Source organism: Mobula birostris, chromosome 6, assembly GCF_030028105.1.
Source record: "Mobula birostris isolate sMobBir1 chromosome 6, sMobBir1.hap1, whole genome shotgun sequence".
Taxonomy (NCBI): domain Eukaryota; kingdom Metazoa; phylum Chordata; class Chondrichthyes; order Myliobatiformes; family Myliobatidae; genus Mobula; species Mobula birostris.
Window position 1 is genome coordinate 179,404,524 of NC_092375.1, and position 13,300 is coordinate 179,417,823.

A 13,300-nucleotide genomic window follows, 5' to 3' on the forward strand; every position below is an offset into this window, starting at 1 on the left:
AGTATGCCAAACATGCAGATAAGCACACGACCAGAAATGATTTTAGAAGCAGCTTTTGTAGACATCTCATTCTTTGACATTTATAGCAAAGACCTATACCACAGAAACTGGTGAATTTCTATGCTGTTCCAGATGCAGTGCAAAATAAAACTCTATTCCACAAAAGCCATAAATTATAAGACAGAAGCCAATACTAGTGGGACAAAAAGACTCCAGGGCACTTCCTCCCACAAATTCTAATTGTTGGAAACAATTCTAATTTTACAAGTATTATTTATGTTAAGCATGATAATTTGGATAAGTGCAAGGTATTGCATTTTGGAAAGTCAAATCGAAGCAGGGCTCTCACACTGAATGGAAGAGCCCTGGGGATTATTGTTGAATAAAGGGACTCTTGAGTATTAGAACACAGATCACTGCAAGTGGAGTCACAGGTATATCGGGTGCTGAAGGAAGCTTTTGGCACACTGGCCTTGGTAAAACAGGGCATTGAATATATACAAGTTGGGAAGTCATGGTGCAGCCATACAGAACACTGGTGAGGCACTTGGTATACAGTGCTTGGTTCTGATCACCCTGCTGCAAGAAAGATGTTGTTGAACAGGAAAGAGTGCCAAAAAAATTTATAAGGATGCTGCCAAGATTTGAGAGACTGAGTTATAGGAAGAGGTAGGAGTGGCTAGGACTTGAAGTGTTGGAGACTGAGAAGCGATCTTACAGATGTGTAAGATCATGAGGAGCATGCATAGGGTGAAACTCCCCCGCACCCCCCCCCCAAAAAGACTGAATAATCAAGAACTAGAGGCCTTGGGTGATGGCAAGAGTGCACAGATTTAAGAATTATAAATAATGAATTCTCCATTGTGGCTTGTGGACAAATAGGAATTGGGCCTTAGGGAACACAGAAGTTAGAGGAGAGAAGTGAGCTAGGTAACAAGAAATGGGGGCTCTAAAAGTTATTAGTTTGGAAAACCAGAAACAGTAGTAAAACAGGAGACAGGTGGTGGTAACTGGAAGAGTGTTAGAATCAAACTGGGGGGGGGGGGAAAGAGTCAGTTTCTTAAACTTTAGAAGTTTTTACTAAAAAGGGACAGTGTCCCATTCGTCTCCCATTCCAACAGACTTGCAGATAATGATAAATTGCTAATTAACAAGACCCTCAGCAGTTCAAACATAAACTATAATAACATGCCAAGGGAGAAGATTAGACAGTCTGACTGCAGGACATGAACTCACACCCGATCTGGTTGTGAACTCCAAGCCACTCACCAGCAATCTTCTGATAAGAAAACCTGTCCAGGATCAGTAGGTTCTCTTTTAAGAAAGGAAAATGGTCCCATGAAGGCAACCAACAAACATCAAAATTTACTGAACAGAAATTAGAACTGAAATCATATCCTGCCAACAAGACTCTGGAAACAGTCAAACTTCAGTCCTGACGAAGGGTTTTGGCCTGAAACGTCGACTGTGCTTCTTCCTATGGATGCTGCCTGGCCTGCCACATTCCACCAGCATTTTGTGTGTGTTGCTTGAATTTCCTGCATCTGCAGATTTCCTCGTGTTTGCAAAACTTCATTTGGGACTGGATGGTGTGAACCCCAAGGTCCTGAAGGAGTGTGCTGAGCAGATGTGTAGAGCTCTCCAGTGCATTTTCAATCTGAGTCTCAGCCTGGAAAGGGTCCCGGCTATGTGCAAAATATCATGTGTGGTCCCAGAACCCAAGAAGGGCCAACTGAAAGTCTTGAATGACTACCATCCAGTGGCCCTGACCTCACATCATGAAGACCCTGCAGAGCCTGGTCCTGGATCACCTCCAACCCCTGGTCAGATCAGCCCTTGATCCCTTGCAGTTTGCCTACCAGGAGCACATTGGAGTTGACAATGCTGTCATCTACCTCTACCTGCTGAACAGAGCCTACTCCCATTTGGATAAGCAGGGCAGCACTGTTTATTTGATTTCTTAAGTGCCTTCAATGCTACACAACCCTCATTGCTGGGGGAGAAGTTCTGTTCAATGCAGTTTGGCACTTCCATTGTATCCTACATAATGGACTACCTGACTAGTAGAGCAGTTTGCATGGCTTCAGAGCTAGGCGTCAGCCACACTGGTGTCTATATTGCCTCCCTTCCTGTTTACCCTACATACCTTGGACTTTAGATACAACACTGAGTCAATGTCATCTGCAGAAATTCTATGATGACTAAGCAATAGTTGGGTGTACAAGGGCGGACAGGAGGATGAATATAGGGCCCTGGTGGAGGACTTTGTTAGATGGTGCAAGCTGAGCCATCTGCAGCACAACATCAGTAAGAGAAAGGAGATGGTGATGGACTTCAGGAAGACCAAGCCTGCACTGCTCCCTGCTACTATTGATGGTGAGGACATGGATGTGGTGAGGACCTAAAAGCACCTGGAAGTGCACCGCAATGACAGACTTGAGTGGAGTACCAGAGGCTATGTACAAGAAGAGCCAGAGTCGCCTCTATTTCCTGAGGAGACTGAGGTCCTTTGGAGTATGCAGGCCTTTCCTTCACATGTTCTACCAGTCTGTTGTCACCAGTACAATCTTCTATGTGGTGGTGTGCTGGGAGAATGGCACTAATATGGGTGATGCCAACAAGCTCAATAAACTGATCAGAAAGTCTGGTTCTGCTACAGGGATCAAAAGGGACACACTGGAGGCTGTGGTAGGATAAATGATCTTCTGGAAAATCCTGGCAAATCTGGACAATGTTTCTCACCCTCTGCATGCCACCTTTGTTGAACAGAGGAGCAATTTTCGTAAAAGACTAAGACAACTGTGCTGCTCCTGAGTGCTATACAAGATCATTTTTACTTTCGGCCATTAGGCTCTATAATGAGCCAACCGAAGGCCGGGGAAGTGATGACCCCCTCTCCTGTTAGACTGTGGTAATTTTTTTTTATTCTTTCTAATTATCTTCCAATACTCATATCTGTGCACTTGTACATCTGTGTACTGTGACACTGTAATTTCCTTTGTGATCAATAAAGTATCTATCTTCCAAGTGACAGTATAGTAATGTTGCAGAAGATAAACACTATACAGGATATTTGTCTCTCTTTAGACCATAAAACATAGCAGCAGAATTAGGTCATTCAGCCCATCAAGTATGCTCTGCCATTCCATCATGGCTGATTTATTATCCCTCTCAACCCCATTCTCCTGCCTTCTGCCAGTAACCTTTAACACCCTAATTAATCAAGAATCTTTCAACCTAAGCCTTAAATATATCAAACGACTTGGCCAGCACAGCCATCTGTGGCAATGAATTCCCCAGATTCACCACCCTCTGGTGAAAGAAATTTACTTCAGATGCTGTGCCCACTGGTCCTAGACCCACCCCCATGATCCTCTCCACATCCACTCTATCTAGGCCTTTCAATATTCAACATGTTTAAATGAGATCTCCCCTCATTCTTCTAAACTGCCCCAGAACCGTCAAATGCTCCTCGTATGTTAAGTCTTTCATTCCTGGGATCATTCTCATGAATCTCCTCTGGACCCTCCAGCACATCTTTTCTTACATAAGAAGGTCCAAAACTACTCACGATACTCCAAGAGCGTTCTGATCATTGCCTTGTAAAGTCTTAACATTGCATCCTTGCTTCTGTATTCTAGTCCTCTCAAAACAAATGTTAACATTGCATTTGCCTTTCTTACCACTGACCACAAATTTACTGCAGCTATTACAACCATCTTGAAAATATACCTGCAAATAAGCATTGTGCAAGCAGCTTTGAAGTTCTTAGAATTACAATGAAACATCTAAGTAACACTTCAGCACTAAGATTATTGCAATAGTAAATTCCACGAGCAGTGTATTCCCTACCGCAGGTCGACAACGTGGAGCCGAACCCTCCAGCTCCTGCAGAAATGCTGCCTTTGGAAACAGCTGCTGTTGTTGCTGTTGATGTAGAAGATGCAGAAGGGGTAGAGGAAGTAGATGTCAACCGCTCCCCTGATTCCATATCTGAAAAGTAAAAGCAAGTTTAGAGATCCCAAAGATCTCCTTGTCAGTGCAACTACTTAATTCTAACTTACACCTTGCCCCAAATACGGGGGGCTCCCTGGGTTATGAATGACCCTACTTACAAAATAAAATCCAACTTAATGCAAATCCTCCCATATACTTTAAAGCATTTTATCAAGCTTATCGTAATGCTGAAATGTCTCATGGTATTTATGAAAAACCGGATATCGTGTATATTTCATGAGTTGAAGTATGGGTAGTATTAGACATTATAACAAGTTTATGTCAAGTTGTACTATTATAGGTAGCTATAGAAGAGGGCATTTCGGATTTACAGAAAAATCCTAAATTGCAGGAATTGCCTGTAGTATGAAAAACAACGATTAAATGAAACGAGAATAGTTACTAACAAAAAGAAAAACCATTTTGGCTCTGCACTATATTCCCTAAGCTCATAATTTCTCAGGCAATAGCTCCATTCCCTACGTTTTCTATCTCAATGATTTTCTTGGGATAAATATCAAGTGTTACATTTTGGATCAGGAGTTATAGAGCTTTTTCTTAAATATTGAAATCATTCTTATGTGCTTAGGAGTTTGGTTCTCAAAGATAATGAAGCCAAACCAGAGAGCAGAATTTGAGGACACAAGGCCAGATGACTCATTAGTGTAGTGGACAATTTGCTGTTGCAGTGTGAAAAGCCTTTTTTTTTAAAAAACAGAAGTTGATAAACTGAACTCACTAAAGTGCATCTGAATGCTGTGCGGATGAGGCAAGCAACATCATATCCTTTGCCAATCTGATTGAAGAGTCTGAGCAGAAAGCAGTTTCATCCAGGAAATGTCAATAATACAATGATAATACATGAACGGGAAAAGATAACATGGGGGGTGGGTTAAGAAATTAAACTAAGATTGGTAAAACAAATTATTTAAAAATTTGAAAATAACTAACAATAACTAAATTCTGTATGACTAGTCTCCTCATTTAAAGTTAATTTTAAAAATTTGAGGTTATAAATGTAATTTATCAGAGCATTAAAAAGCTACAAACTGGAAGGGCAGCTCAAATTACTTGATATTTACGGAATGTTAATGAGACAAATGCAGGAGCTCCTTGCAACCATTTTAATAGTGACTGAGGAGAAAAGATGTTGTTGTGCACAGAATTTGGAGCAGCTTAGCATATCAGGTGACAACTTCCTGACTTCCATGTTTAACTGTACATATATGTCCACAGGAAGTTGCTGATTATGAATAACTGTGGGTTGTTGGGTGACGTGAGTGATGGTAGATGATATTCTTAGAATAAAGTATTACATTAGTTGCACAATGGGAGTAAAATACACTGAACATTTCTGATGTGCAGTTGCACATTTGCAACTCTAGGCCAAAATTCTTTTTGAAAATGATGCAAGCTGTGTAAAGTATATTTCTGGCTGCATCCGAGTTAATACCCCTTTTCTCCCATGAAATTAGGATTTTGATGAACTATCAAAAAACTTCCCGGGATTTTGAATGTTACCATGACTCAGCAAAGCAGAATGAATTTATACACATTTACTATTTTAAAATAAATTCAAGTAGCTTCAAATGCTGAACCATGGGACACTTTGTACCATATTTTAACCATTTTACCATTAGGATAATATACAGAAAGCAATAACACCAAATAAGCATCACCAAATAAATCAACAAAAATAAAATAATTAGAAAAAAACTGTATCTAAAGGTTGAAAGACACCTCTATATTAAGATAGCAGAAGTATTGATCACATTTATACAACCTTGTGCAATAATGTATTTAAATAGCTAGCTTTCCTTGTTTTAATTGATAGAAGCGTAGATATGGTTGTAATTTATAAATGACCGAACCAGAACATTCCCTCAATATGTTTAGGCTGAGATGGGTTTGATAATTAAATACAAAAAGTGAAACAGTGATTTTGGTGACAAGCCAGAAAGTAACAGAATTCAGAATCAAAACTTGACTGGCTAAATACATGGACGACATTTCTCCCAAATGAGGGACAGTAAACTTGGGGTCACTATCGAAATAGTAATAATATTTTCTTATCTCAATAGTTACTACCGTAACTCTTAGATGAATAATTGCAAATGTTGTGCATTTAATTATCACTTGCCCAAAAACGAATGCAACAGAAACTTCGCCCCTCTCCCACAGTAATCACCATCTAAGATGCTTAAAACACAGAATTACACAATTTGAAGGAAACTAGCACTTGATTCCTACAAGTCAAAATAAAGCAATTTTCAAATACATGTTACGTTTCTTCAGTAAAATATAAATAATGAAAACATACTGATAACTAAACATTAAGGAACACCAAAGTTCTCTTATCCTTGGCTTCAAAATTGACATTTTTATGACAAAATCCCTCAACATTTTTGTTGTTCTATTTGCCAGCACAGGAAGCTGCTGTAAGAGTAGGGCTTGTTTAACAAGAAAAAACTCCCACCTAATTGTTTTGTACTACAAACTTAACAGCTAGCATGAATCTGGCATACCACAACAAAACTGAGGGAGGTTGATGTGTATATTGTTTTGCACCATTGATTAATGTTTGATTGCAAAGCCAGAAACTTCACACTACATCTACTGTAATATGTACTAAATGTAATGCTGGTCTCTAAACAATACTTAGAAAGATTAAAGGCTGATGCCCTGAAATGATATTTACATGCAATTAATTGCTCTCTTAATTGCAACAATGCATTGTAGGAATGCAAGAGACAATCTAGACCACCACAGTAGGGGATGCTCGCTGGCTTTGAAAGACCTTCCATTAATTAATTAGCTTTACTGTTGGTTTTAACATTACTCATTCTCTCGCCCCCCCCCCCCCATACCACTTGAGGGAACTAAATGAGAATTACGGCATATACACAAAATAAAACTGGATCTAAATATCAAAGTACATGGCATTTAATGAAAGAAAAATGAAATTCAGGATTGATTCAATTCTACAGTACCTAGATTTCAAAAGACTACACATACAATCACACCTATGAATCACAGATTCTTACCCACTGATTAGATTTCCCAATGATTCTGTCCCATTTTCCAGTCAACTCAAAGCACCAATGGCTTAAACTTCATTGCCATGTCTACAGAGAGAAAAAAAAGTGACAGTACTTCTACATCCTCCATAATAGAAACGCTAGTGCATGTGTCAAGGATGTGAACTCACTTTAGATGACGAACTAGTGAAAGAAATTTTAAATGTTGAATACTAATGCTTGAAAGACACTATAATAAAAGAAACCCTCTCACAACTGACATGAATATTGGAATATCCCTAAAGAAAATACTGTACATTAATCAGACTTCCATAGATTATCAAATTATGCAAACTTCTACAAAACCCATAGAAAAGTTCTCTTCTTCTTTTTGTAAGTGTATAGTTTTGACCCCTTTCATAACAAGAGTGAAAACAGCATCAAATGAATGATAATCTTTAAACAAAAACTGGATGGCTGAAAATCTGAAATAAAACAGAAAATGCTTTAAGGCAAGTTCCATCTATCGAATATTTCAGATTGTTGATTCTGTTTCTCCCTTCACTGATACTGCCAGACGTGTAGAGTTTTTCCAACAGATTTTGCTTTATTTAAGTGGAATGATACTTTCGAGTCGTATTTCACAGAATTACTTTGGCAGGGGATATAGCCAAAATATCCATCAAGAACTTGTACCCTTTAGTAAAGAAATCCAGTCAATCCCAAAACGCAACAAGCAATATATGCTTTTGTGAAATGCATAACTTCCAATACTTTTAAATGGAATATTAGAAGTAACAATTCCAGTTAAAACAACTGGTAAGTAATGTTACTTACAGAAGTGACTTGTTCACCTTTATATAGTTTTGCCTTGTGGCAGACTTTCCTAAACGGTAATTTTGGTTTAGAATATAAAACAGCACAGTATAGGCCCTTCGACCTATGATGTGTCAACTTATACAAACATACTCCACAATCAATCTAACCCTTCCCTCCTACACAAACCAGAACCCTCCAAAATGTCTCTACTGTTTCTGCCTTGATGACCACCACACCCAGCAACGCATTCCAAGTACATACCTGCGTGAAACCTCTGACAATCCCCTGCTCACCTAAAAGGTTGTCCTCAGGTATTAGCCATTGCCTCCCTGGGAAAAAGGCACAAACTGCCAACTCTATCTATGCCTTGCATCTCTCATCCTCCTCAGCCCCAAAGAGAAAAGCCCTAGCATACTCATCCTTTCCTCATATACCCTCTAATCCAGGTAACTTTCCACAGCTAATCAGCTTCTGAAACTTCTATATCCTTCCTATGAGGCAAACAGAAGTGAACACAATACTCCAAGTGTGGCGAGGTGGAGATACATCTCAACCAAAGGAAGGTGTAACGTGCCCTATCCCTCTGTTAGTCTACAGGTCACCCTTGGGCAAGGTACAGCACCTGCTTAGCTCTCTGATCAGAGTCACGTGACCATGGGAGCCAATTATGGATAGTCGTATGAGCAGCTGGTGCATATCACAATTCCTAGTTATGCGACCACTGATGCCAGGCAGACAATCCCAGAAGAGTATTAATAATGACTGGGGTCACTCATCTTGAAAAGACACTGCCCAGAAGGCAGTAATGGCAAAAAACTTCTGCAGAAAAATTTGACGTGAACGATCATGGTCATGAGATCATGATTGCCTGCATCATACAACACACACATGTTGATGATGATGCCAACGATTCCAAGTGTGGTCTGACCAGAGTTTTACGGAGGTGCAACATTACCGCGTAACTCTTGAATTCAATCCCCTAATGAGGGCCAACACACCATACATCTCAATAACACTATCAACATGCATTGCAACTTTAAGGGAGCCATGAACTTGAACCTCAAGATCACTCTGACCCTCCACACAAAGAATCCTGCCATTAACCTTGTGTTCTGCCTTCAAGTTCACTCATTTCATGTCAAACCATGTAGCCACTTAGATTATCAAGAGATTCTGCAGATGCTGAAAATCTTGATACACACACACACAAAAAATGCTGGAGGAACTCAGCAGGTCAGATAACTTCTATAGAGGGAAATAAACAGCCAATGCTTCAGGCTGACACCTTCATCGCCTGATGACTGAAATAAGGAGTTCGATTTCCACCAAAGGGTGATAACTCTTTGGAATTTTCTACGCTAGAGAGTTGTTGTGGCTCAGTCGATGATAGAACAATGGATACTGAAAGAAGTGAGGACATCAGAATAATTAAAAAGATCAGCCGTATTAATGGCAGAGCAGACACAAGAGGGTTGAATGGCCTTCTCCAGAACCAGTTTTCTATGTCTTGAATTGCTGCCTCACAGCCTTCAAGATTAATAAAGCCTCACAATCAATACTCATGCAATCCTTGCATTATTCAGGGGTTCATTCCTAGAAAATAGTCCGTATCATGATTTTCTGTAACGCAAAGCTATGTTATCTGCACATGCATCAAGAAATCAGTGTTGTGTTTACTTTGTGTGAATGAATTTTATTCCCCATCTCAATTTCTGGGCAGTGATTTGCGAGTTATGCAAGGTCAAATTTCCATTACCAAACGGTAGTTTAAATGGGGATTGCCTGTATTTATTTCAGGTTTGCAGCATTCACTCCATGTTACTCTTGCTAATTCTTCCACTTTGCGCTTTCACCCACTTTATCATTTCATCAAGTATTTTCCACCATCACAGATTATCCCTTTTACTCCCTCCTCCACATTTCTCTTCTCCAACCCACTGAAGCTCAGCGATCAGCTGTTCCTCTGCTCATGATGCTGCCTAACCTGCTCGTTTTTTAAAAATCTTCAGTATTTTTAAATTTTCAATTTCCTGTGGCTTTTCACAAGATTGGTCTTCCATAGAGGCAGGTGATGAAAACAGAAAATATTTTGAGTAAGGCACACCATCAAAAAGATTCCAATTTGAAAGTGAGATTTTCCCAAAATTGCAGCAGAAATATGCTAAACAACTCATTTTTCTTTTTAAGCAATGTCTACTTAGTTTAACAAAAAAGTTGCAATCAGGTTAGGACCTACCACTGTGGATTCTTATTACTGTAGGATCATGAAAGTAATTAGTAACAATACATCTGTGCAAGGTGGAAGTTGCCGTAGAGAGCAATGTAACATCAGCTCTCAGCCCATTAGTCCCAAAGTGTGCCGTTTCAAATGCTCATTCAGCTAATCTTAAAATGTGGAGATGAAAGAGACTACAGATGTAAAATAGAGAGGAAAAAACTGCTGACTGTAGAGGGAAGTAAACAATCAGATGAAGGCGTTTTAATGTAAGCATTGCCTACCCATCTCACTACACATCAACACACATGAAATGCTGAAGGAACTCTACAGTCGTCTACAGAAAAGAGTAAATAGTCAAATTTTCAGCGCTGGGAAAGGGGAAGATGCTCGAATAAAAAGGTGGGGCCTTTTTGCTATAGAGGCAGCCTGACCTTCTGAGATCCTCCAGCATTTTGTGTACATTGCTTTGAATTTCTAGCATCTGCAGAATTTGTGTTTGTGATTCTCTCCACAGATGCTGACTGACTCACTGAGATACACCAGCAATTTTGTTTTTTACCTAAAACTTTCAGATATTATGAGTATTTTGCCTCAACCACCTCTTTCCTTGTGACTGATCATCATCGTTTCTGCCAGTATCTGGATCCTTCCTGTAACATTAGCAGAACCAAACAATAGTAAAACTAGTATTTTATACAGTTCTCACTACAATTTCCTATTTATTATACTATTATTCTATTTTCCATACTGCCCAACCAACCAGTGCTGGAAGGTATTGCTACAGTTATGGATTTGTATCCATAACCTGCCTGGGCTGTAGGGGCGCTGAGGAAGGAACCTAGTAGGGTAGACGGGCATCACTGGTTCTCATCCACCTCCTAAATCTCTCACTTCTGCCTCCCTGTGGCTCACTCCAGTGCACTACTTCGGCTGGCGGCTAAACGATGTGAAGAGGTGGTGTTAACATGGCACCACTGGGCGAAGGATCTCGTTGACAAAGTCACCGGCCAGGTTGGATGAGTTCCCCAAACAACTACAATGGCCACGTGTTCAAGACCAGGGCGAGCGACTGAGTTGGAGAACATCATCTGTGGTCTGGGCTGGAGGAGGATGGGTGCCGACAGGCCTCACCAGCCCAAAGACACATGGAAAGTATTGTACAGGTGTCCCCCACTTTTCTAACGTTCGCTTTACGAAACCTCACTGTTACCAAAGACCTACATTAGATCCCTGTTTTTGCTAACAGAAGGTGTTTTCACTGTTACGAAGAAAGGCAGTGCGCAAAAAAAAAAAGCACCGCGTGCCCTGAGCAGCCGCTCTCCCCCGGATTCGGAACGGCATTCTCGCCAGCATTGCTTAAACACATGCCTATGAGCAGCTGTTAGCAAGATGAGTTCTAAGGTATCGGAAAAGCCTAGAAGAGCTCGAAAGGGTGTTACACTTAGCGTAAAACTAGACATAATTAAGCATTTCGATCGTGGCGAACCAAGTAAGGACAAAGTGAGTTTGGCTTGTGGAAGCTGACGAAGATGATGTTGAAGAGGTTTTGGCATCCCATGACCAAGAACTGATAGATGAAGAGCTGATGCAATTGGAAGAGGAAAGGATAACAATCGAAACCGAATTCAGTAGCAAAAGTGAAGTCGTCCAGGAACTGAACGCGAAGCAACTGCGTGAGATTTTCGCTGCAATGATAAAGTACGCCTATAATTTTGAAAGGGTACGTCAGTTTAGGGCATATTTGCAAGATGGTTTGAGTGCTTACAAAGAATTGTATGATCTAAAAATGTGCGAGACTAAGCAGTCAAGCAAACCTTCCACATTGGTGATTGCCAATTGCGTGACCTCTGATCTGGGCCGACATTTATGTGCTGGGCAGCATCTAATTAATTAGCTTGTTTATTTCGGCTTTTTTCCTTAAAGATGTGCTGTGTGCCTCCCGGCTACCACTGTACCCCTGCATGCTTCGCGGATCGGTATCGGTTCACTGCCCGGAGGGTGGGGGCCACTGCACCACCCCAACCTCCGACAACTCAGTCTAACACACCACCATCAGTATGCTCTGCGCTTTCCCAATTCCGGTAAGTGATAACACACTGTACATACATTATTTCTACTTTATATCGGCTGCGTATTTTTACATGTTATTTGGTATGATTTGGCAGCTTCATAGCTTAAAGGTTACTGGAGAGAGTGTTCTTGCCAACAGCGCTTGCGTGAGATTTTCTGCCGAGAGCGCTTGCGTGAGATTTTCGCTACGGAGAACAGTGCCGGCAATGATTGTGGAAAAGTATTTCTACTTTATATAGGCTGTGTATTTATCATATCACTCCTGCTTTTACTATATGTTACTGTTATTTTAGGTTTTATGTGCTATTTGGCATGATTTGGTAGGTTATTTTTGGATCTGCGAACTCTCACAAAATTTTCCCATATAAATAAATGGTAACTACTTCTTCGCTTTACAACATTCCGGCTTACGAACCATTTCATAGGAATGCTCTACCTTCGGATGGCGGGGGAAACCTGGTACTCTCCTTAAAATAATAATGGCTGACGCAGTTCCCTTGGCAAGCATTACATGGATCCACATAATCAAGGCAGTTCAGTCATGTGCTTCCTGTTCAGCAGAAACCTTTGAGATTGGTTGCTCACATTTATTTGGAATTCTTTTACAAGGTAAATTATTGACCATCATTCTGTGCTACATTTAAACTCAGACCCTAGAGGTAAAAAGCCAATTATTAATTCACTCCATCAACCATTACCACAACCCAAGTAAACATTCCCCCCCCCTCCCCCCCCCCCAGTGTGACAGGGCATTAGTACAAGTTATTCCCAAACTAATGGCTACATAACCAAACAGGAATGCTCCTGTTAACATTCCAAAGGGAAAACAAAATTGACAATCTGCCCATCTATTCAATCCATGTTGAAATTAAAGCCACAATATTTTAAAGCAACACTTTCAGTACGCTGGATGAACTCAGCAGGTCGGGCAGCATCAGTCAGAAACGATGAGTCAACGTTTCAGGCCGGAACCCTTCGTCAGGACTGAAGAATGAAAAATGGCGAAGGCTTTGAAGAATGCTTGTAGCGTCAGTTAATAGACCAGTAATTACAGCATCTGCAGATTATTTTGTGTTTACAATATTTTAAATATTTCTCTCAAGTATTTTGTGTCCTGTCCTTTGAATCATTAGCAACTAAAACAAAAGTAATCAGGAATCAAGCATTTAAAATGCAGGAA

General features: G+C 40.4%; 1 protein-coding gene across 13 annotated transcripts in view; it reads right to left on the minus strand.

Annotated features, from left to right (window-relative positions):
• baz2ba (bromodomain adjacent to zinc finger domain, 2Ba) overlaps positions 1–13,300 on the minus strand; it is a 252,745-nt gene that overhangs the window by 147,589 nt on the left and 91,856 nt on the right. For 11 of the 13 annotated variants that reach the window (XM_072261994.1, XM_072262004.1, XM_072262001.1 and 8 more), the window contains one exon: positions 3,853–3,993. In XM_072261994.1, the coding sequence (XP_072118095.1) occupies positions 3,853–3,991 (139 nt within the window). In that variant the 5' untranslated portion in view covers positions 3,992–3,993. Of the gene's footprint in view, positions 1–3,852; positions 3,994–7,040; positions 7,122–13,300 lie in introns of all 13 variants that reach the window. The other 2 variants (XM_072261996.1, XM_072261993.1) reach the window with 1 other exon arrangement.